Here is a 26008-nt window from a genome sequence, read left to right on the forward strand (position 1 = left end):
TGCAAAGCAAAACCCATTTATCAACAACACCCAGGAACGCCGCTGGCTTTGCTGGGCCCGAGTTCATCTAAGATGGACTAATGCAAAAGGTAAAAGTGTTCTGTGGTCTGAGGAATCCACATTTCAAATTATATTTGGAAACTGTGGACGTGGTGTCCTTCGGAACAAAGAGGAAAATAACCATCCGGATTGTTATAGGCGCAAAGTTGAAAAGCCAGCATGTGTGATGGTATGGGGGTGTATTAGTGCCCAAGGCATGGGTAACTTACACATCTGTGAAGGCACCATTAATGCTGAAAGGTCCAAACAGGTTTTGGAGCAACATATGTTGTCATCCAGGCAACGTTATCATGGACGCCCCTGCTTATTTCAGCAAGACAATGCCAAGCCACGTGTTACAACAGCGTGGGTTCGTAGTAAAACAGTGCGGGTACTTTCCTGGCCCGCCTGCAGTCCAGACCTGTTTCCTATCGAAAATGTGTGGCACATTATGAAGCGTAAAATACGACAGCGGAGACCCCGGACTGTTGAACGACTGATGAAACGTGTTAAAAAAAACAAGCCTAAAATCACTATTACGCCTATTTTGGGAGGATTTTTACATGCAGGCCTGATTTTTAGGTCCAGAACTATGAAATAAGGGCCACTGTTAGCAGCATTAGAGGGGCCATTTAAAGTAATGGATGTGCACACATGGGCGAAATTCCACATTGGTTCCAGTTTGACATTTAAATGTCCCTTTTTTGTTGCAGCAGTGCATTCAGTAGTGTGTGTGTGTGTGTGTGTGTGTGTGTGTGTGTGTGTGTGTGTGTGTGTGTGTGTGTGTGTGTGTGTGTGTGTGTGTGTGTGTGTGTGTGTGTGTGTATTCAGAGATGTCTGTCCAATGTGTTTGTAGTGTGGATCCGGGTCAGTCGGGTGAATGTGAGTCTGTTGACACATCAAACAGAGCGAGAGACACAGAAGGAAGTTTGCATAAAAGGGAAGAAACCGAAGGGGTCTTAAAGCTTTGATGAATCTTTTGGATACAGATGGCAAACATTTTGTCAAAGAAGGAGACAATAGGACCAGACATTCCTCAGCGTGAAGTCCAGTCGTGTCATTTCACGTCAGTACAAGGACAGTTGTGCCATTTGTATTCCAAACACCTCCTGGTCTGTGGCCCAGAATGTGCCGGGTCCGATCTCGGCCTCTCGGACCTACTCCTCCACTTACTGTTTAAACCCTTAGAATTACAGGCTTTTTTTTGGCTGAAACCATTTAAAGTAAAGGCATGTTTTGGGGGAGTTTTTGAAAGATAACAGACAACTAGAGATGGTAATTGGCAAGATTTTTTATGACTCTGATTCCATTTTAGATTCTGCTTACCGATTTGGTTGTTTATAGATTGTTTTACCGATTATCCATCCATCCATCCATTTTCTACCGCTTATTCCCTTTCGGGGTCGCGGGGGGCGCTGGCGCCTATCTCAGCTACAATCGGGCGGAAGGCGGGGTACACCCTGGACAAGTCGCCACCTCATCGCAGGGCCAACACAGATAGACAGACAACATTCACACACTAGGGACCATTTAGTGTTGCCAATCAACCTATCCCCAGGTGCATGTCTTTGGAAGTGGGAGGAAGCCGGAGTACCCGGAGGGAACCCACGCACTCACGGGGAGAACATGCAAACTCCACACAGAAAGATCCCGAGCCTGGATTTGAACCCAGGACTGCAGGACCTTCGTATTGTGAGGCAGACGCACTAACCTTCTATTTCATTTTTGTCTACATTTAAAACACTTCCTCATGTCCTACTTAACATGTCAGGGTAGTTCTTTAGTAAAACTTTTGCATAGATTTTATGACAATCTTTAAGCTGATTTCTGTGTGTGCAGTCATATTTATGTGCCTCCACTTTGACTGTGTCTTCTCTCCATCAGATATGTCAGGGGTAGGGAACCTATGGCTCTAGAGCCAGATGTGGCTCTTTTGATGACTGCATCTGGCTCCCAGATAAATCTGAGCTGACATTGCTTAACACGATAAGTAATGAATAAATCCGCTGGTAATCATAGTATCAAAAATAACATTCAAAATATAAAACATTCTCATGCATTTTCATCCATCCATCCGGTTTCTACCACACCTGTTCAAGAAGTCGCATTAATGGTAAGAAGTATTATTTTTGGCTAGCCTCAGAATAACAATGTTATTAAAAAGAATAAGAGACTTATTATACTCTAAAAATGTTGGTCTTTCTTAAAAATGCACGCAGATAGTTGTATTCAGTGTTAAAAAAAGTTGTATTGCACTCACAGAAATACTTTTTTAAATATTTGGCTTGTATGGCTCTTTCAGCCAAAAAGGTTTCCGACCCCTGAGATATGTTTTAGTTTTTAGCGCTTCAATATTGAGTTTAAAGATGGTTATACGTTACTTTGTACGAACCCCGTTTTCATATGAGTTGGGAAATTGTGTTAGATGTAAATATAAACAGAATACAATGATTTGCAAATCCTTTTCAAGCCATATTCAGTTGAATATGCTACAAAGACAACATATTTGATGTTCAAACTGATAAACTTTGTTTTTTTTGGCAAATAATCATTAACTTTAGAATTTGATGCCAGCAACACGTGACAAAAAAGTTGGGAAAGGTGGCAATAAATACTGATAAAGTTGAGAAATGCTCATCAAACACTTATTTGGAACATCCCACAGGTGTGCAGGCTAATTGGGAACAGGTGGGTGCCATGATTGGCTATAAAAGCAACTTCCATGAAACGCTAAGTAATTCACAAACAAGGATGGGGTGAGGGTCACCACTTTGTAAGCAAATTGTTGAACAGTTTTAGAACAACATTTCTCAACGAGCTATTGCAAGGAATTTAGGGATTTTACCATCCACGGTCCGTAAAATCATCAAAAAGTTCAAAGAATCTGGAAATTCACTGCACATAAGCGATGATATTACAGACCTTTGATTCCTCAGGCGGTACTGCATCAAAAACGGACATCAGTGTGCAAAGGATATCACCACATAGGCTCAGGAACACTTCATAAAACCACTGTCAGTAATTACAGTTGGTTGCTACATCTGTAAGTGCAAGTTAAAACTCTACTATGCAAAGCAAAACCCATTTATCAACAACACCAAGGAACGCCGCCGGCTTCGCTGGGCCCGAGCTCATCTAAGATAGACTGATGCAAAGTGGAAAAGTGTTCTGTGGTCTGACGAGTCCACCTTTCAAATTATATTTGGAAACTGCACGTGATGTCCCCCAGAACAAAGAGGAAAATAACCATCCGGACTGTTATAGGCGCAAAGTTGAAAAGCCAGCATGTGTGATGGTATGGGGGTGTATTAGTGCCCAAGGCATGGGTAACTTACACATCTGTGAAGGCACCATTAATGCTGAAAGGTACATACAGGTTTTGGAACAACATATGTTGTCATCCAAGCAACTTTATCACGGACGCCCCTGCTTATTTTAGCAAGACAAGTGTTAAAACAGCGTGGGTTCGTAAAAAAAGAGTGAAGGTGCTTTCCTAGCCCGCCTGCAGTCCAGACCTGTCTCCCGTCGAAAATGTGTGGTGCATTATGAAGTGTAAAATACGACAGCGGAGAACCCAGACTGTTGAACGACTGAAGCTCTACATAAAACAAGAATGGGAAAGAATTCCATTTCCAAAGGTTCAACAATTAGTTTCCTCAGTTCCCAAATGTTTATTGAGTGTTGTTAAAAGAAAAGGTGATGTAACACAGTGGTGAACATGCCCTTTCCCAACTACTTTGGCACGTGTTGCAGCCATGAAATTCTAAGTTAATTATTATTTGCAAAAAAAAATTAAGTTTTTCAGTTTGAACATCAAATATGTTGTCTTTGTAGTGCATTCAATTGAATATGAGTTGAAAAGGATTTGCAAATCATTGTATTCCGTTTATATTTACATCTAACACTATTTCCCAACTCATATGGAAACGGGGTTTGTACAAAATACAACATAAATTATTCTGTAGAAATGACACAATTATGTTCTCTAGCATGTTGAACATTCTTTAATCTCTAATCTTGAGTCCTTACCTCCCTAAATCCAATTTCAAATTTGGCTGTGATACTGCAGAAATATTATTTCACGCAGGTTTGTCTTAAAGTCATAATTCCTCATCCTATGTTTCTGCTGGTGCTTTTGGGTTTTTCTGACGCTCCGATACCGACTTGTCAGTAGTAATTCCATGTCTGCAGAATGTATCTAGGCCAGTTGTCAACTAGTTTGAGGTGACAGCCTTGTCCCTAGACTCAGGGTCTTTAAGTCCACTGATCTCTGTTTGTCTCCCTGTCCATCCATGGGGACAGAGATAGAGATTTGAGGTGATACGGGCCAGCTGTAGGGTTTGAACCAGCAGATGCCTCTCCAACACAGGAAATCCCCTTACTTCTGGTCTGCAGCTCTGTTGTGGCCGTGTGCATATTTGAGCCTGCATAGTTCCTGTGTACAAGTGCCAGAATTGGACAAGGTTTTGTAGGAGAGTGGGTTACGATACGTCAGGGCCAACCAACCGGCTGCAGCCCGTAAGGACACAAACATACCAAAAAAGTTAAACAAACAGGCTTTTTCTCAGAACACACGCAGGCATTCCCATTGGCTGACACTTTGCTTCCCCCTCTCTACTTGTCTCTCCCAGGTTTGTCCTCTGAACTTTGACCCATAGGGAAAGCCAAACACTCCCTAAAAAAATCCATAAGGTTAAAGATAAAGTGTCTCAGTATCATCTTGATCTTGGTCACTTTTAATCCTCCGCTTCCTTGTCCTTAGCCTCTGAGACTTTCTATCTTGTTGGTGTCAAACAAACTCTTAGACCTTGAAAAATGTTTTAACCAACAAACCAAGAAAACATGCAGGAAGAAAGAGTCACTGAGGTGGAATGAATGTGAAAGTTAATGATATTTGTGAACAAATCACAGCTTATCATAGAAAACCATGACAACATGTCGTCTGTGGACTATAAACAAGAACAACAAAGCAATTTGATTGGACGTTTATCACAATTTTGACATTTCATTTTAAACAGTTCATTGTTCGCCTCTGATCCTTTTGTTGAAAAAATAATGCTCTATACTCTATTTGTGTAAGTTTGATTCCTTGAGTGATGACGCTGTATTAAAGTGCAATCAAAACAAGCAGAAGAAGAAGAAACTCAATTATGTGTTTTCGTGGGCTGTCTTCGAGTAAAGATTCTCAAAGTCGATCGTCAATTGAATCCAAGGCATTTGTTTTTGTTTTGTTTTTAAGAGAGAATTAAACAGCTTATAACGACATGTAGTACTGTGTGTGGACTGTCACCAGATATTAGTACCGTCCCATGGCTGTAGCTCTAGCCCAGACCTGGGCCATTATTTTGACTCGAAGACCACATTTAGAGAAAAAAACGTGACTGTGGGGCCGGTATATCTATTTTTATGAACACTAATACAAAACCTCACAATAATGTCTGATTGAATGCTTAAAAACGATATGACAGGCCGCTTTAAAAAACGTAATGGAATTTTACATTTTTCAATGAACGATAAAACACTGAATAGTGACAAAATATAAACGTCGCACCCCCTTTCGATCGACATATTTTACAATCAAGTGAAATGCAACAAAAATGCAACAAACAGTGAAATATGAATGTGAAGGGTACAAAATAAATCCACCTACAATCTGATATATCTGATCACTATGCTTTAGAACTTTGTTGTGAAAATCTCCTGTGGAAACGCTTCCCGCCCACACTGCTTGGTAGCTCGTCAGAGCTGCTGTGACGTAGATTACCATAGTAACTAATTAGATGACTATAGTAACTGATTAGATTACCATAGTAACTGGTTTATCATCCAAAAGTGCAGATTCCAACCATTGAAATACTTTGTACAGTTGAAGACTTACGGTCTTTAGAAAACATCACTGTACATCATAATGGCAGCTCCACCTTCCAACTTAAAGGGGAACATTATCACAATTTCAAAAGGGTTAAAAACAATAAAAATCAGTTCCCAGTGGCTTGTTTTATTTTTCGAAGTTTTTTTCAAAATTTTACCCCTCCCGGAATATCCCTAAAAAAAGCTTTAAACTTCTTGATTTTCGCTATTTGCGATGCGACTATCCATTTCCCTGTGACGTCACACAGTGCTGCCAATACGAACAACATGGCGGTTACCACAGCAAGATATAGCGACATTAGCTCGGATTCAGACTCGGATTTCAGCGGCTTAAGCGATTCAACAGATTACGCATGTATTGAAACAGATGGTCGGAGTATGGAGGCGGATAGCGAAAACGAAATTGAAGAAGAAACTGAAGCTATTGACGCTATTCGGCCATAGCATGGGGGTACCTAATGAAGTGGCCCACAGCATGGCTGCCTTATTAGCGTCGCCGGTAAAATGTGCGGACCAAACGATCAGGACTTCCGCATCTTGTGAAACTGGAGCAACTTTAATCCGTCAATTGGTAAGTGTTTGTTTCGCATTAAATGTGAGTATCTAGCTTCAAATGTACATACAGCTAGCGTAAATAGCATGTTAGCATCGATTAGCGTAGTATGTTAGCATCGATTAGCTGGCAGTCACGCCGCAACCAAATATGTCTGATTAGCACATAAGTCAACAACAAAACTCACCTTTGTGATTTCGTTGACTTTATTATTTCAAATGCATCTGCAGGTTATCCATACATCTCTGTGCCATGTCTGTCTTAGCATCGCCAGTAAAATGTGAAGACACTCTGGTACATTCAATGGGGGTCTGGCGGCAGATTTCTTGCCAGTGGTGCAACTTGAATCCCTCCCTGTTAGTGTTGTTACACCCTCCGACAACACACCCACCAGGCATGATGTCTCCAAGGTTCCAAAAAATAGTCAAAAAAACGGAAAATAACAGAGCTGAGACCCGGTGTTTGTAATGTGAAAATGAATATGGCGGGTGTGTTACCTCGGTGACGTCACGTTCTGACGTCATCGCCACAGACCGATAAACAGAAAAACATTTAATTCGCCAAAATTCACCCATTTAGAGGTTGGAAATCGGTAAAAAAAAATATATGGTCTTTTTTCTGCAACATCAAGGTATATATTGACGCTTGCATAGGTCTGCTGATAATGTTCCCCTTTAAAAATAATATTTGGGAATGTCCAGCGGGCCAGATTAAAAAGCTTAACGGCCCGCATGTGGCCCCCGGGCCTTAGTTTGCCCAGGTCTGCTCTAGCCCCTATAGGGTGGAGGTTAATCAAAGAAACTAACAAAAGGAACATAGTCTTTTATTAAGGTGAACAAAATAGAGATATCATGTGCGACTTTTTCCAGCTCAAAAAACCCCACTCTGTTAAAAAAAATAATAATTAATTAACACGGTAGAGATTGGATAGTTTAGTGAGTTCTTCGGTTCTGGGCAAGCGCCAAGAAGACATCAAACCTGACTAAATAGAGGAAGTAAAAGTCGTATGTTTCCGTATATGAACCTACGCAACGATCGTAATGAGGAGAGCTACACCTGCTGGTTGAGGCGACGCGCCCAGGTGGAAGCAGTGTCTAATTTCTGGTGAAATCCCGACGCTGAAATTCAGACGGTGGTACAGCAAGAAACATCCTCCCAAGATTCTTCAATCCTGTGTGCAGACAGTTTTTAGACAGTAATAGATGGAGTGCATAACACTGCCAGCTGTTTTTAGACATGTCACAACAGGAAGCAGCAATTGTTCTGTGAGCAGGTAACAGTGATCCCTCACTCGCCAAAAGCTATGTACTGGGGGCCCCTTAGTTGCTATTTAACTTGCCTCCCTCCCACGAAGAGAGAAGAGGAGTTTAATATTTGACAATTCGACTGTGAGGTTGAAAGTCGAATCGGACTCTACTGAGCTGAATTTGCGAATCTTTGAATTATTTGAAGATAGTCTTAGATCAGGGGTCGGGAACCTTTTTGGCTGAGAGAGCCATGAAAGCCAAATATTTTAAAATGTATTTTTGTGAGAGCCATATAATATTTTTTAACACTGAATACATCTAAATGCATGCATTTTTAAGTAAGACCAACATTTTTAGAGTATAATAAGTCTCTTATTCTTTTTAATAACATTGTTATTCCGAAGCTAACCAATAATAAATAAAATGTCATGTCTGTTGATCATGTTTTTGTTTGGCCATGTGCTGTTTGTCCTTTGGACTCTTTAAGTTCCTGTTTTTTTCCCCACTCCCTTGTCTGGTTTCCTTGGTTACTCATTTTGTCCACCTGTCTCTGGTGGACAAAATGCCCGCTCACCTGCTTCCCAAGCACTAATCAGAGGCAGTATTTAAGCTTGTCTTTGCCAGTCAGTCGCCCTGCGCTGACTTGTTTCATGCCTTGCCAGGGGTCGGGAACCTTTTTGGCTGAGCGAGCCATGAAAGCCAAATATTTTAAAATGTATTTCTATGAGAGCTATATCATATTTTTTAACACTGAATACATCTAAATGCATGCATTTTTAAGTAAGACCAACATTTTTAGACTATAATAAGTCTCTCGTTCTTTTTAATAACATTGTCATTTTGAAGCTAACCCATAATAAATAAAATACATCTTACCGTTAATGTGACTTCTTGAACCGGTGCGGTAGAAAACGGACAAATGGATTAAAATGCATGAGAATGCTTTATATTTTGAATGTTATTTTTCTCACTGCGATTACCAGCGGAATTATTATTTACTTATCCTGTTAAGTAATGTCAGCTAAGATTTATCTGAGAGCCAGATGCAGTCATCAAAAGAGCCACAACTGGCTCTAGAGCCATAGGTTCCCTACCCCTGTCTTAGGGTCTTGTGTTGATGTTAGCATTTAAGCGAGTTAGCAATTAGCGCGCTAGATGCATCTACAGGAAATGAGCAGTATCACAGTGGGTTAATCAAAGTGCGGTAATCGATCACGATTTTACGATCCTTAAAATCTGAAACAGTAATGTGAAACTAGAATAGAATAGAGTTTTATTGTCATTATTGCAATGAACAGGTTCAAAGGACAACGAAATTGGAGCAGATCCTCCTGAGGTGCATATACAATATGGACTGTATGGAATTCTACCCCAGTTTATCATTAATAGCAATAACTGTGCACCATAATGGCAAGTCAATGCAAAAGCTATTTTAGCATTACTTGTCTTCATATTCCAAAAGATGGAAAAGCAGCATAAGAGCATGTCCTCTTCTGCCGAGTGGTGCTTTCTCCCAGAAGCCGCCCGTGGTTAATGCCTAGTCTCCCCTGATTGGCTGTAAAAATCTTGGTCGCTTGTCAACTGGCGGGTAGCTTTGCCAGCAGGACTCTGTGGGCTGGGCCACGCTGTTTAGTCCAATCTCTAATTAGAGATGTCAGGGTGGATCTGTCTGGGAAATTGCACAGTTGAACACACACACATAAACCACGGCAGGGAAACGCAGTTCGGCAACACTGGGATGAGGATTGTCCTTCAGTTTTACTCTGTGATCATGCGGCTTTGACTTGTGTTGCCGTCTGATTTGAATTTGGCTGAAGTGGCTTCGTCAGGGCTCGGGCTGTGTGTGTGTGTGTGTGTGTGTGTGTGTGTGTTTGTGGGTGTGCTCTATTAGTGGTACGGGCTCAGTAGTGAACCAGTTAACAGTCCTGGGGGTGGTTCGTGTTACCAGCAGCAAGGCAGATCCATCCCCTGTCTGTCCTCCCTTTAGTCTGTCTTAGATAGTCCAGAGAGAGAGACAAACAGTACCCCAGGGATGGAGCTTCAGTAGAGCAAGTGACAAAGGAGCTCCATCTAGGAACTCCGCCAAGGTGAGAGCGAGCGAGAGGGTGAGAGACATTGCGGGAGCTCAGAGGGAGACAGAGGCATTTGGCTCTCAGTGCCTTGGAGTCATGAAACTTTCTGTCCAGCTTGACGCTTTCCGGCAGCGCTATGGTTCCCACGGCAACCCAGGCACCGTGAACAGGTAGATGCAGATGTGTGTGTGTGTTGTGTGTGTGTGTATACACACCGACTGTGATTGTAAAAGCATGACAAGGAAATGTCTCTCCTGCAACGGCTTTGATTCTGTCTTGTTGAAGAACAGTTTAAGATCTTTATTGGGTTTCATACATGTTTCTTCCTGTCTGGACTCATTGCTTTGTTTTCTTTCTGCTCTGTGGGACTTTCCCCTGTGGCTGCGGTGGTCGCTCAAAATCTCTCAGTACCTTTGAGGCTACATGGGAGCTTTCAAGTCAAAGGTTATCGAATCTCTGGTCTGTTGCTCTTTGATTTATTAGATTAGATTAGATTAGATAGTACTTTATTTATTCCGTCAGGAGAGTTCCTTCAGGAAAATTACAATTTTCAGCACAATCCCATTCAAGATCAGACAAACATTACAGGGAGACAGAACAGGATCGCTGACGGGTCTGCCGGCTTCCAGCGCCCCTTACAAAAAAGATGACATACAGGTAAACAAGGAGGGGGGGGAGAGAAAAAAAATAGAAGATTAAAATAAAATAAGAAAATAAAAAATCCGTCTTAGCCTAGGCCCTGGAGTGGGGGTGCAGACTGCCAAGGGAAAAGAACAACTCATAGCCATAGTACACATCCCTCTTCCATGTGTGTAAGAGGGAAACATCAAACATCAAAGAACACAAAGGACATTAAAGACATTAAAGCAGCAGATACAATTATGCAAGGGGTGTTAGTTTTTTTTCCGAGCATCCATTCCGTCAGGTTGTTCACAGCATTTATGGGGTTGTTAGTTATGTTGTGCATATTGTAATTGGACATGAATATCAGGCGCTCTGGGACCTATTTATAAATGTGTGTGTGTTTGTGTGAGTGTGTTCTCTGGATCAGTCAACCATTCAGTGACCATCATCCTCAGCCTCCCTGTGGTTCTTTCAAAGTCATGTCTGCCAACCACCCTGACTTCCTGTCCCCCGCCAAATCGCAACTAACTCCCAGTCAAACACACACACACACACACACGGATGCGCACACAAATACATTCATTCATTCTGCATCAACTCCCAGCATGTTTGCCCGGTTCAGATGGGTCTATTTGAGCACGTCACACCCCCCCAAACACACACACCATGATGTCACCCCTCCAGTGAGCCTTTGTTCATGTGATAGACAACCCCATTCAGCTTGTGTGTGTGTGTGTGTATTGTGTGTGTGTGTGTGCGCACGCACCCAAGCGGAGGTCATTTACATTCAGAACAAAGAAAGAAGAAAGGAACTCCAGGCAATCAGAGACACCAGATTCCTATTTTCCTCCCAGTTTTTTGTGTGGCTGAGCATATTAGACTCCGAATACATGTCACCAATAAAGATAGCTTTAGATCCTTTTATAAAAAGTGTGAGGTCTGTTTTAGGACGATATCATCTTCCAACCTCTGTGCTGTCACTTTTGTCATAAGACTATTGTACTGAGCCTTTGGTTTTTCTGTGTTGTGTGTCCAGTTGGGATGACAGCAGCTCGGTGAGCAGTGGCATCAGCGACAACATCGACACCGATGACATCAACACCAGCTCATCCATCTCCTCCTACGCCAACACACCTGCAGCCCAGCGCAAAGGCTTCAGCATTCAGGTAACTTCACCTGTGTATATCATAATCACAATTTCATTTTAAAGCACCTTTTAAAGGGGAACGTTATCACAATTTCAAAAGGGTTAAAAAGAATAAAAATCAGTTCCCAGTGGCTTGTTGTATTTTTTAAAGTTATTTTCAAAATGTTACCGGTCTCGGAATATCCCTAAATAAAGCTTTAAAGTGCCTTATTTTCGCTATCTTCGAAACCACTATCCATTTCCCTGTGATGTCATACAGTGCTGCCAATGTAAACAAACAATGGGAATACCACAGCAAGATATAGCGACATTAGCTCGGATTCAAACTCGGATTTCAGCGACTTAAGCGATTCAACAGATTACGCATGTATTGAAACAGATGGTTGGAGTATGAAAGTATTGAAGAAGAAACTGAAGCTATTGAGCGAATAGCTACTGACGCTATTCATAGCCATAGCATGGCCGAATAGCTGCGTTAGCATCTATTCGGATGGACCGCTCGCCTGTGTATCGGTTGGGGACATCTCTACAATGCTGATCCGACTCCGCTTGCGATGGTTTCCTGTGGACGGGACTCTCGCTGCCGTCTTGGATCCGCTTTGAACTGAACTCTCGCGGCTGTGTTGGAGCCACTATGGATTGAACTTTCACAGTATCATGTTAGACCCGCTCGACATCCATTGCTTTCGGTCCCCTAGAGGCGGGGGGGGGGGGGGGTTGCCCATATTTGAGGTCCTCGCCAAGGTTTCTCATGGTCATCATTGTCACTGGCGTCCCACTGGGTGTGAGTTTACCTTGCCCTTATGTGGGTTCTTCCGAGGATGTCGTAGTGGTTTGTACAGTCCTTTGAGACATTTGTGATTTAGGGCTATATAAATAAATATTGATTGATTGATTGAGTGTAATTTGCAGCAATTATTTTAATAAAACTGAAATGGACTTTTGATGGGAGTTGAGTTGGAAAAAAATATAAAAGACTCAACCCACAAATCAGGAGCACCCTCAAGATGCGTAATACTCCGTCGGAACCGGCGAAAAAAACGGTGAAAGAAGAGCAAACCTGGCGCTCAGAAATGAGAGAATAAGAAGGCAGGCGGTTAGTATTGTACTTTGCGTCCTCTTCTACTGATGTTTCCTTAAAGGGGAACATTATGACAATTTCAAAAGGGTTAAAAACAATAACAATCAGTTCCCAGGGGCTTGTTGTATTTTTTGAAGTTTTTTTCAAAATTTTACCGGTCTCGGAATATCCCTAAATAAAGCGTTAAAGTGCCTTATTTTCGGCTCTCTGCGAAGACACTGGCCATTTCCCTGTGACGTCATACAGTGCTGCCAATGTAAACAAACAATGGGAATACCACAGCAAGATATAGCGACATTAGCTCGGATTCAAACTCGGATTTCAGCGACTTAAGCGATTCAACAGATTACGCATGTATTGAAACGAATGGTTGGTGTATGAAAGTATTGAAGAAGAAACTGAAGCTATTGAGCGAATAGCTACTGACGCTATTCATAGCCATAGCATGGCCGAATAGCTGCGTTAGCATCTATTCGGATGGACCGCTCGCCTGTGTATCGGTTGGGGACATCTCTACAATGCTGATCCGACTCCGCTTGGGATGGTTTCCTGTGGACGGGACTCTCGCTGCCGTCTTGGATCCGCTTTGAACTGAACTCTCGCGGCTGTGTTGGAGCCACTATGGATTGAACTTTCACAGTATCATGTTAGACCCGCTCGACATCCATTGCTTTCGGTCCCCTAGAGGCGGGGGGGGGGGGTTGCCCATATTTGAGGTCCTCGCCAAGGTTTCTCATGGTCATCATTGTCACTGGCGTCCCACTGGGTGTGAGTTTACCTTGCCCTTATGTGGGTTCTTCCGAGGATGTCGTAGTGGTTTGTACAGTCCTTTGAGACATTTGTGATTTAGGGCTATATAAATAAACATTGATTGATTGATTGAGTGTAATTTGCAGCAATTATTTTAATAAAACTGAAATGGACTTTTGATGGGAGTTGAGTTGGAAAAAAATATAAAAGATTCAACCCACAAATCAGGAGCACCCTCAAGATGCGTAATACCCCGTCGGAACCGGCGAAAAAAACGGTGAAAGAAGAGCAAACCTGGCGCTCAGAAATGAGAGAAAAAGAAGGCAGGCGGTTAGTATTGTACTTTGCGTCCTCTTCTACTGATGTTTCCTTAAAGGGGAACATTATGACAATTTCAAAAGGGTTAAAAACAATAAAAATCAGTTCCCAGTGGCTTGTTGTATTTTTTGAAGTTTTTTTCAAAATTTTACCGGTCTCGGAATATCCCTGAATAAAGCTTTAAAGTGCCTTATTTTCGCTATCTTCGAAACCACTATCCATTTCCCTGACGTCACACAGTGCTGCCAATGTAAACAAACAATGGGAATACCACAGCAAGATATAGCGACATTAGCTCGGATTCAAACTCAGATTTCAGCGACTTAAGCGATTCAACAGATTACGCATGTATTGAAACAGATGGTTGGAGTATGAAAGTATTGAAGAAGAAACTGAAGCTATTGAGCGAATAGCTATTGACGCTATTCATAGCCATAGCATGGCCGAATAGCTGCGTTAGCATCGCCGGTAAAATGTGCGGACCAAACGATCAGGACTTTCGCATCTTGTGACACTGGAGCAACTTCAATCCGTCGATTTGTAAGTGTTTGTTTCGCATTAAATGTGGGTGGAAGGAAACGTAATATAGTTGCAAATGCATCTACAGGTTATCCATACATCTCTGTGCCATGTCTGCTTTAGCACCGCCGGTAAATAGAATGTTAGCATCGATTAGCGTAGCATGTTAGCATCGATTAGCTGGCAGTCAACATCAACAAAACTCACCTTTGTGATTTCGTTGACTATCGTTGCAAATGCATCTGCAGGTTATCCATACATCTCTGTGCCATGTCTGTCTTAGCATCGCCGGTCAAATGTAGATACACTCTGGCACATTCAATGGGGGTCTGGCGGCAGACACTTTGGCATCTTGGGGCCAGTGGTGCAACTTGAATCCCTCCCTGTTAGTGTTGTTACACCCTCCGACAACACACCCACGAGGCATGATGTCTCCAAGGTTCCAAAAAATAGTCAAAAAAACGGAAAATAACAGAGCTGAGACCCGGTGTTTGTAATGTGTTGAAAATGAAAATGGTGGGTGTGTTACCTCGGCGACGTCACATTCTGACGTCATCGCCTCCAGAGCGATAAACAGAAAGGCGTTTAATTCGCCAAAATTCACCCATTTAGAGTTCGGAAATCGGTTAAAAAAATAGATGGTCTTTTTTCTGCACCATCAAGGTATATATTGACACTTACATAGGTCTGCTGATAATGTTCCCCTTTAAGTATCGTTCTTCGAGAATGGTTATCAATTGATAAATGTAATCTGAACTGTCTCGCATGGCTTCTCAGCATTTCCCAGCATGTCTTGGCACAATGTTGCACCAGGAACAGACTTTTAATTAGGCTAACACAGGTGCTCCCAAAAGTGTTTAAACGTCTTCTACTGTTAAAACAAGTTTTTATTTGTTGTGTTTTGATCCATTCACATCAAACTACATTGAGGCCCTGTTCACATTGCAGGCAAATTCTGACTTTTTTTGACCATATCTGACCCATATTGTGTTTTTTATGTCAATGTGAACAGTGCAATACCACATTTTTCCAATATGTTTCAAACCTGACTGGAGTCTGAACTGTCCGGTCGCGCTCATTCGACAAAAGGCTATGTTCACACTGCAGGGTCGGATGTCCAACTCTGATTTTTTTGTCATATAAGATCGTTTAATTTGCCGTTCACTTTACAAAAAAAAAAATGGATTTCTAATGTGAATGCAATTTGACCTGCGTGCGGACATGACGTCACGCAATTCAGTGCTACAAAAGTAAACATGGCTTCCACTTTCATGGGTCTCAGTACTTGTGTTTGTGGCAATTTCAAGGATTTTGTGCAATCAAAGTCAACATTGGCTGAACTGAATTAGACTTAGACTTCCTTTATTGTCATTAGAATTTGAACATCCCAGTACAGATAAGAACAACATTTTGTTGCATTAGTAGTGCAGGATAAAAGAACAATAAAGTGCAGATATAAACAGATTACTGTACATTTAAATATATCGACTTGGACTAGGAGAAGGCATTGGACCGTGTCCCTCGGGAAGTCCTGTGGGGAGTGCTCAGAGAGTATGGGGTATCGGACTGTCTTATTGTGGCGGTCCACTCCCTGTATGATCAGTGTCAGAACTTGGTCCGCATTGCTGGCAGTAAGTCGGACACATTTCCAGTGAGGGTTGGACTCCGCCAAGGCTGTCCTTTGTCACCCATTCTGTTCATAACTTTTATGGACAGAATTTCTAGGCGGGATTAGGTCTCTGCTTTTTGCAGATGATGTAGTCCTGATGGCTTTATCTGTCCGGGATCTTCAGCTCTCACTGGATCGGTTCGCAGCCGAGTGTGAAGCAATCGGAATGAGAATCAGCACCTCCAAGTCCGAGTCCATGGTTCTCGCCCGGAAAAGGGTGGAGTGCCATCTCCAGGTTGGGGAGGAGACCCTGCCCCAAGTGGAGGAGTTTAAGTACCTAGGAGTCTTGTTCACGAGTGAGGGAAGAGTGGATCGTGTGATCGACAGGCGGATCGGTGCGGCGTCTTCAGTAATGCGGACGTTGTACCGATCCGTTGTGGTGAAGAAGGAGCTGAGCCGGAAGGCAAAGCTCTCAATTTACCGGTCGATCTACGTTCCCATCCTCACCTATGGTCATGAGCTTTGGGTCATGACCGAAAGGATAAGATCACGGGTACAAGCGGCCCAAATGAGTTTCCTCCGCCGTGTGGCGGGTCTCTCCCTTAGAGATAGGGTGAGAAGCTCTGCCATCCGGGAGGAACTCAAAGTAAAGCAGCTGCTCCTCCACATGGAGAGGAGCCAGATGAGGTGGTTCGGGCATCTGGTCAGGATGCCACCCGAACGCCTCCCTAGGGAGGTGTTTAGGGCACGTCCAACTGGTAGTAGGCCACGGGGAAGACCCAGGACACGTTGGGAAGACTATGTCTCCCGACTGGCCTGGGAACGCCTCAGGATCCCCCGGGAAGAGCTAGACAAAGTGGCTGGAGAGAGGGAAGTCTGAGCTTCCCTGCTTAGGCTGCTCCCCCCGCGACCCGACCTCGGATAAGCGGAAGATGATGGATGGATAAATGGATGGATAAATATATTGCACTTTTGCATATGCATATGTTTACGGATGTATGTTATACTGTCTTCATATTTCAGGGAGTTAATCCGTTTTTTGGGGGCAATTGAGGGGATTATTATGATGCGTTCAAGAGTCTCATGGCCTGAGGGAAGAAGCTGTTACAGAACCTGGAGGTTCTGCTACGGAGGCTGCGGAAACTCTTTCCAGAGTCCAGCAGTGAGAACGGTCCTTGGTGGGGGCGGGAGGAGTCGCTACTGATTTTTTGAGCCCTGGTCAGGCAGCGACTTTTTGCAATTTCCCAGATAGAGGGAAGAGGAGTCCTGACGATTATTGCGTATCGAAGATTATGCAGTTTTACAGGATAGTTTACTTGAAGAGCGTGTTTTTGGGCGAGCAATTGGAGACTGCAGGAGTGGTGGAACTTTCATGTGAGTTCCTAAAACATTATTTTCAGCTGTTTTCTGCTCAGTTGTCAACTATTTATTTTAAATAATGATGACGCTTATCACTTTTTGATGAAGTTTTGGTTGGATAAATGCAACCTGGTAATGAGGACGCGTCACAAATATATCCAATTTATATCCACATACAAAAGAGGCCTGGGTCGGATATTAAATTTAAAATTAAAGTTGCAATGTTCACACTGACATGACAAAATCCGATACAGGTCGCACGTAGACAAAAAATCGGAATTGACCCGCAGTGTGAAGAAGGCCCAATACTTGATGAGCATCATAATTCTTCGTTAAAATAGGCGGTTGCAAAATATATAGCTGACAAATGAGCAGAAAGCAGGCGGAAATAATGTTTTAGGAACTCACGTCAATGTTGCACTACTCTTGTCTCTAACATCTCGCCATCACGCTCTCCGGAGCAGACATCAAAGCAAATGTTCGCAAACTGCAAGAGCCAAAATGCTTGGACTCTTCCATTTGAAACGTCCACGTGCAATAATTTAGTTCAGAAAATGTTGACTTTGAAATTGCCACAAATGCGCTAAAATTGGAGCCATGTTTATTTCCATAAAACCAGCAGCACGTGCGATGTCAGGACATCATGTCTGCATGTCTGCATGCGGGTCAGTTCGTGTTCACAGGAGACATCACATTTATTTTTATGTGAACTATTACATAAAAAGATTGATTATGACAACACAAATCCGAATTAGACATTCTACCCTGCAGTGTGCACGTAACCTAAAATACTTAATCAACCAGGTTGTTTTTTTAGAGTTGTCATGCAATAGAGCAGGGGTCGGGAACCTTTTTGGCTGAGAGAGCCAAGAAGCCAAATATTTTAAAATGTATTTCCCTAAGATCCACATAATATTTTTTTTTAACACTAAACACAACTAAACGCGTGCATTTTTAAGTAAAACCAACACTTCTAAAATATAATAGGTCTTTTATTCTTTGTAATAACATTGTTATTCCGAAGCTAACTGTATAGGGGGCGTGGCCTGCGGGCCTGCAGCAAAGCAGGATGTTGCCAGGACCGGCCTCAAAATCAGCGACAGGTGCGTAGAAGGCCCACCTGGGCCTTGTTATCTAATCTGTCGCTCTGTTATAAGCAGCAGCCAGGAGGAGAGACAGGGTTGGGGCTGGAGCCAGAGCGCGAGTGAGGACGAAAGAGAAAAAGACAACTGCTGGAAAGCAACTGAGAGAAAAATAAAATAAAACAATATTGTAACCCTAAAACAGGCTTTTGGTGGTCTGAAGAACCTCCAGGAGGGCAAGCCCCACACTAGCCAAATGACTTCTTACCATTATTGCAACTTCTTGAACATGAGAATGTTTTATATTTTGAACGTTATTTTTAACACTGTGATTACAAGTGGAATTATTCATTACTTATCGTGTTAAGCAATGTCAGCTCAGATTTATCTGCGGGCCAGATGCAGTCATCAAAAGAGCCACATCTGGCTCTAGAGCCATAGGTTCCCTACCCCTGCAATAGACTATTATTCCATGCCACTCCACATGCTCGCGTTTAAGTACGGTCAAAGCAAACTCGTTGCCGAGATTATTAAAGTTTTTCATAAAGAGAAAGCAAGGAACACTTAACTGGCTCATGTGTACCAACTAGACAACTGAGAATTATTATGTTTGCTTTGCTGTCATTGTTTTTACATTCTATTTGCACGACAGGATCACAATTTATTCAATTGTATTCATTTATTTTTCTATTCTTCTATAATCTACTCCAAGTAACCTATTGTCATGTGCGGGTCGCATTTTAATGCGGGATCGTTCCTCCAACGCAAACATAGACACTCCGGACAACAACTAAAAGGTAAGAATGATTTAATAACAAAACACCGGTACAAAAACAGACGAAAAGAAATGCGTGGCGAAAGCACAGAAGCTAATGCTAACAGTAGCACAGGATCAGGTAACAAGAAATCTAGTAATTACCAACGAAACAGTTGCATACCGCAAACAAGGGACCAAGACCGACTGACGGGACAAGGCAGGCTTAAATAAGGAAGTAATTAACAAAAACAGGTGTGCGTCTGGAACCCTCTGCAGGTGAAATTAATATGTTGCCATGGTGACCAAACTGACTCACAAAAAGGTACACAAACAACAAAGGGAGTCCAAACTAACAGAAAATAACTAAACTAAACATGATCCAGACTACGGATCATGACACCTATGCTATGTAAAACCTACTTTATATCAATCAATCAATGTTTATTTATATAGCCCCAAATCACAAATGTCTCAAAGGACTGCACAAATCATTACGACTACAACATCCTCGGAAGAACCCACAAAAGGGCAAGGAAAACTCACACCCAGTGGGCAGGGAGAATTCACATTCAGTGGGACGCCAGTGACAATGCTGACTATGAGAAACCTTGGAGAGGACCTCAGATGTGGGCAACCCCCCCCCCTCTAGGGGACCGAAAGCAATGGATGTGGAGCGGGTCTAACATGATACTGTGAAAGTTCAATCCATAGTGGCTCCAAGACAGCAGTGAGAGTCCCGTCCACAGGAAACCATCTCAAGCGGATCAGCAGCGTAGAGATGTCCCCAACCGATACAGGCGAGCGGTCCATCCTGGGTCCCGACGAGCGGTCCATCCTGGGTCTCGACTCTGGACAGTCAGTACTTCATCCATGGTCATCGGACCGGACCCCCTCCACAAGGGAGGGGGGGACATAGGAGAAAGAAAAGAAGCGGCAGATCAACTGGTCTAAAAAGGAGGTCTATTTAAAGGCTAGAGTATACAGATGAGTTTTAAGATGAGACTTAAATGCTTCTACTATTTCATCTAGCATGTACATAATTAGCACATGCTATCATTCTTGTGGTCATCATTGGGCAAAGTCTGGGACTTTGGGTACTACATTTTGTGCCATCTCGTGTGTGTCATGTGTGCTGGTATGAAAATAAAGTTCATGTGTGTGATTAACACAGAAAGAGCTACTGTCAGTGCAAATGGAGTGTGGCACTTTTCATCACTAATATTAGAGTATTACGGCGCTCAAAATACTATAAACTATTGCAACAGAGGGTCTGGTAAGTTTTTGCGCAAAACTCGTAAGGTACTGCTGAGCAATAAAAAGTTACTCATTGCACGATTTGCCAAGCTTTATTGTGCAGTTCACACTGTGGTTTCTAACAACATGATAAATGTTGTTTTTGCTATGCGGAGGGCCCCACTGACGAGGTTTGCCTCGGGCCCCCAAAGGACTAAATACGCAGCTAGGTGGCACAGACATGAAGTTCAAGGGACGTCTCTACGCTGCTGATCCGCTTGAGATGGTTTCCTGTGGACGGGACTCTCGCTGCTGTCTTGGATCCGCTTGAACTGAACTCTCGCGGCTGTGTTGGAGCCACTATGGATTGAACTTTCACAGTATCATGTTAGACCCGCTCGACATCCATTGCTTTCGGTCCCCTAGAGAGGGGGGGTTGCCCACATCTGAGGTCCTCTCCAAGGTTTCTCATAGTCAGCATTGTCACTGGCGTCCCACTGGATGTGAATTCTCCCTGCCCACTGGGTGTGAGTTTTCCTTGCCCTTTTGTGGGTTCTTCCGAGGATGTTGTAGTCGTAATGATTTGTGCAGTCCTTTGAGACATTTGTGATTTGGGGCTATATAAATAAACATTGATTGATTGATTGAAGCTGACGTTAGCTTTGAATCAAGAAACACAAACTATGAAGCACCTTGATCCTCAGAAAGGATTGAAGAAAAGCAAATACAACCCATGGATGTGTGCGTCCCAAGTATCATCAATCAAGGTTTATTTATATAGCCCCAAATCACAAATGTCTCAAAGGACTGCACAAATCATTACGACTACAACATCCTCGGAAGAACCCACAAAAGGGCAAGGAAAACTCACACCCAGTGGGCAGGGAGAATTCACATCCAGTGGGACGCCAGTGACAATGCTGACTATGAGAAACCTTGGAGAGGACCTCAGATGTGGGCAACCCCCCCCCCTCTAAGGGACCGAAAGCAATGGATGTCGAGCGGGTCTAACATGATACTGTGAAAGTTCAATCCATAGTGGCTCCAAGACAGCAGTGAGAGTCCCGTCCACAGGAAACCATCTCAAGCGGATCAGCAGCGTAGAGATGTCCCCAACCGATACAGGCGAGCGGTCCATCCTGGGTCCCGACGAGCGGTCCATCCTGGGTCTCGACTCTGGACAGTCAGTACTTCATCCATGGTCATCGGACCGGACCCCCTCCACAAGGGAGGGGGGGACATAGGAGAAAGAAAAGAAGCGGCAGATCAACTGGTCTAAAAAGGAGGTCTATTTAAAGGCTAGAGTATACAGATGAGTTTTAAGATGAGACTTAAATGCTTCTACTATTTCATCTAGCATGTACATAATTAGCACATGCTATCATTCTTGTGGTCATCATTGGGCAAAGTCTGGGACTTTGGGTACTACATTTTGTGCCATCTCGTGTGTGTCATGTGTGCTGGTATGAAACTAAAGTTCATGTGTGTGATTAACACAGAAAGAGCTACTGTCGGTGCAAATGGAGTGTGGCACTTTTCATCACTAATATTAGAGTATTACGGCGCTCCAAATACTATAAACTATTGCAACAGAGGGTCTGGTAAGTTCTTGCGCAAAACTCGTAAGGTACTGTTGAGCAATAAAAAGTTACTCATTGCACGATTTGCCAAGCTTTATTGTGCAGTTCACACTGTGGTTTCTAACAACATGATAAATGTTGTTTTTGCTATGCGGAGGGCCCCACTGACGAGGTTTGCCTCGGGCCCCCAAATGACTAAATACGCAGCTAGGTGGCACAGACATGAAGTTCAAGGGACGTCTCTACGCTGCTGATCCGCTTGAGATGGTTTCCTGTGGACGGGACTCTCGCTGCTGTCTTGGATCCGCTTTGAACTGAACTCTCGCGGCTGTCTTGGAGCCACTATGGATTGAACTTTCACAGTATCATGTTAGACCCGCTCGACATCCATTGCTTTCGGTCCCCCAGAGAGGGGGGGTTGCCCACATCTGAGGTCCTCTCCAAGGTTTCTCATAGTCACCATTGTCACTGGCGTCCCACTGGATGTGAATTCTCCCTGCCCACTGGGTGTGAGTTTTCCTTGCCCTTTTGTGGGTTCTTCCGAGGATGTCGTAGTCGTAATGATTTGTGCAGTCCTTTGAGACATTTGTGATTTGGGGCTATATAAATAAACATTGATTGATTGATTGAAGCTGACGTTAGCTTTGAATCAAGAAACACAAACTATGAAGCACCTTGATCCTCAGAAAGGATTGAAGAAAAGCAAATACAACCCATGGATGTGTGCGGCCCAAGTACACAAAGTGCATTTATTGTTGCAAAGGTTAATGTGCTGAACAAAAACAAAGTTATCTGGAGTAAGTACGCACTCCACATTGGCTGCATGCCGTGGACATTGTGTTTTCCAAAGTCTCTTAGTAGGGCAGCCCTACTGCATGTCCGCAATGTTCCCTTGGCAACTGCAAGAACAGCTTAAAAGCAGATGTCCTTCCCCAATCGTAATTTATTGTCAGACCTAAAGGCTATGGAGAATAGGCCAACTTCGATTAAGTTCAACGTTCCTGGTCTGACTCACCTAGTTTTTAATGGGTTTTGAGAACCAGGTTGTAAAAATGGATGTAATCAGCTCCACGGACCTTCACCACCCGTGTCCCCGAGGCTGTAAAGCAGGGGTAGGGAACCTATGGCTCTAGAGCCAGATGTGGCTCTTTTGATGACTGCACCTGGCTCTCAGATAAATCTTAGCTGACATTGCTTAAAATGGTAAGTAATGAATAATTCCGCTGGTAATCACAAAAATAACGTTCAAAATATAAAACATTCTCGTGCATTTTAATTTATCCATCCTGTCAGGTTGAGTTGTTGACGAACCCCAAGATGCAGAGATGGTGGCAGGCATTTTTGATTGATTGATTGATACTTTTATTAGTAGATTGCACAGTACAGTACATATTCCGTACAATTGACCACTAAATGGTAACACCCCAATACGTTTTTCAACTTGTTTAAGTCGGGGTCCACGTTAATCAATTCATGGTATTGTAAAGGCATTGTAAAGGAAAACATGATTTAATGTCCAAAATATAAAGAAAAAACACAAACCAGGAATGGACAAATTGGAAACAGGAAACAGGAACCAGCAAACAGGAACAAAAAGACGGAAAGCAATCCACGGCATGCTGGAACAGCGACAAGTAGTAGCACAACATTGACAGGTATTAGTGACAATAACCCAGCACTGACTGGAGGAGAAAGCAGGTCTAAATAGTGACTGGCTGATTGACACCAGGTGTGGCCAGGTGCCAATCAGCCACAGATAAGGGGAAACAGCACTCAGGGAGACAAACAGGAACAGGAACTAAAGGCAGCAAACAAAGACAAATGCAGGGGAAAAACTAAGACAGTCAAATTGTCAAGGACAAGCCTGACACATCCGGTTTCTACCGCACCTGTTCAAGAAGTCGCATTAATGGTAAGAAGTATTTTATTTATTGTTGGTTAGCTTCAGAATAACAATGTTATTAAAAAGAACAAGAGACTTATTACACTCTAAAAATGTTAGTCTTACTTAAAAATGCAGACATTTAGTTGTATTCAGTCTTAAAAAAAATATTATATGGCTCTCACGGAAATACTTTTTAAAATATTTGGCTTGTATGGCTCTCTCAGCCAAAAAGGTTCCCGACCCCTGCTGTAAATGAGTCACTGTGAGGAAGTCAGATTGACATGTGACACTAACCAACTGCTGTACTTCTGTGTGCAGCTTTAAAAAGAAATAGAAAAATGTTTATCTTTCTATTCTTAAGATTTGGATTTCACAAGTTATAATTTGCAGGTGTGATGCTTTAGTGGACAAGTGAGCGACGTCTCCTGAAGACGCTTTCTTGAATCCTTTTAAATCAGGGGTGTCCAAAGTGCGGCCCGCAGCTAATCGTTTACCGGCCCGCCACACATTCTGCAAAAATTGCAAAATTGATAGTATTGCAAAAATAAACATTTGAAAAAAGTGGAATGAGGTGAAATCTAATGAGAAAAAGTGGCAATGTTGACACAAAAGCTGCCTTGCAGGCAGTTTTTTTTCCTTTTTGTCTTTGTTTATTTTCTTTTTTTTCCATTGCTCCAAAAAAAAAGGACAAAAAATATATGTTATAATGAATTATTACTTAAAAAATATCACTTTAAAATGTTTTATGGGGAAAAATTATTGCCTATGTTGTGTGGTTGCCATATAAAAACAACGTTTTGACAAAAGAGCATAAAACAAACAAAATAATAGTTCAAACTTAAAGTCGACAAATATATTGGAAGTTGGTCTTGAAAGTGTTAAAAGTAAAAAAAAAAAATAATAATAAAAATGTATCACTTTATGAGTGGGGAACCTTTCGGATCTCAAATATATTTAGTAGGATTTTATTTAACTTTTCACTGTGATTACTCAAAAATATTAAATAATTAAAATCAATGGTGTCCTGCATTATTGATCTTTGAGGGCTTTAATTACTAAATAAAGGAACTCTCTTGAAGGAATCAAAGTACTATCTATCTATCTATCTATGTAAATACTGCATATTTCAGTTTTACTATAAAAAACTAAGTTGTCTTTGACAGAAAATGCATAAAACCTTATTTGTTTGACTTTATATCAACCTCAAGTTGATATAGAGATTTACTGTAAGCCTTAAATTAAAAAAAATAATAATAATTTGACTTCAATCAATCAATCAATCAATGTTTACTTATATAGCCCTAAATCACTAGTGTCTCAAAGGGCTGCACAAACCACTACGACATCCTCGGCAGGCCCACATAAGGGCAAGGAAAACTCACACCCAGTGGGACGTCGGTGACAATGATGACTATGAGAACCTTGGAGAGGAGGAAAGCAATGGATGTCGAGCGGGTCTAACATGATACTGTGAAAGTTCAATCCACAATGGATCCAACACAGTCGCGAGAGTCCAGTCCAAAGTGGATCAAACACAGCAGCCAGAGTCCCGTTCACAGCGGAGCCAGCAAGAAACCATCCCAAGCGGAGGCGGGTCAACAGCGCAGAGATGTCCCCAGCCGATACACAGGCGAGCAGTACATGGCCACCGGATCGGACCGGACCCCCTCCACAAAGGAGAGTGGGACATAGAAGAAAAAGAAAAGAAACGGCAGATCAACTGGTCTAAAAAGGGAGTATATTTAAAGGCTAGAGTATACAAATGAGTCTTAAGGTGAGACTTAAATGCTTCTACCGAGGTGGCATCTCGAACTGTTACCGGGAGGGCATTCCAGAGTACTGGAGCCCGAAATGAAAAAGCTCTATAGCCCGCAGACTTTTTTTGGGCTTTGGGAATCACTAATAAGCCGGAGTCCTTTGAACGCAGATTTCTTGCCGGGACATATGGGACAATACAATCGGCAAGATAGGATGGAGCTAGACCGTGTAGTATTTTATACGTAAGTAGTAAAACCTTAAAGTCACAATGATGACTATGAGAACCTTGGAGAGGAGGAAAGCAATGGATGTGGAGCGGGTCTAACATGATACTGTGAAAGTTCAATCCATAATGGATCCAACACAGCCGCGAGAGTCCAGTCCAAAGCGGATCCAACACAGCAGCGAGAGTCCCGTTCACAGCGGAGCCAGCAGGAAACCATCCCAAGCGGAGGCGGATCAGCAGCGCTTATTTTTAACAATTTAGTGACTGAGACCCTCTATGCTCCCCAGGGGCCCTTAGG

General features: G+C 42.7%; 1 protein-coding gene across 5 annotated transcripts in view; it reads left to right on the forward strand.

Moving 5' to 3' along the window:
- nav2a (neuron navigator 2a) overlaps positions 1–26008 on the forward strand; it is a 460666-nt gene that overhangs the window by 191071 nt on the left and 243587 nt on the right. For 4 of the 5 annotated variants that reach the window (XR_009804322.1, XR_009804321.1, XM_061887617.1 and 1 more), the window contains one exon: positions 11443–11572. Coding sequence is in view for 2 of the 5 variants with exons in the window: in XM_061887617.1 (XP_061743601.1) it covers positions 11443–11572 (130 nt within the window). In the remaining 3 variants the exon portion in view is untranslated. Of the gene's footprint in view, positions 1–9431; positions 9953–11442; positions 11573–26008 lie in introns of those variants that run through there. The other variant, XR_009804323.1, reaches the window with a different exon arrangement.

The sequence above is a fragment of the Nerophis ophidion genome, linkage group LG25 (genome assembly GCF_033978795.1).
Source record: "Nerophis ophidion isolate RoL-2023_Sa linkage group LG25, RoL_Noph_v1.0, whole genome shotgun sequence".
In the NCBI taxonomy this organism is placed as follows: Eukaryota; Metazoa; Chordata; class Actinopteri; order Syngnathiformes; family Syngnathidae; genus Nerophis; species Nerophis ophidion.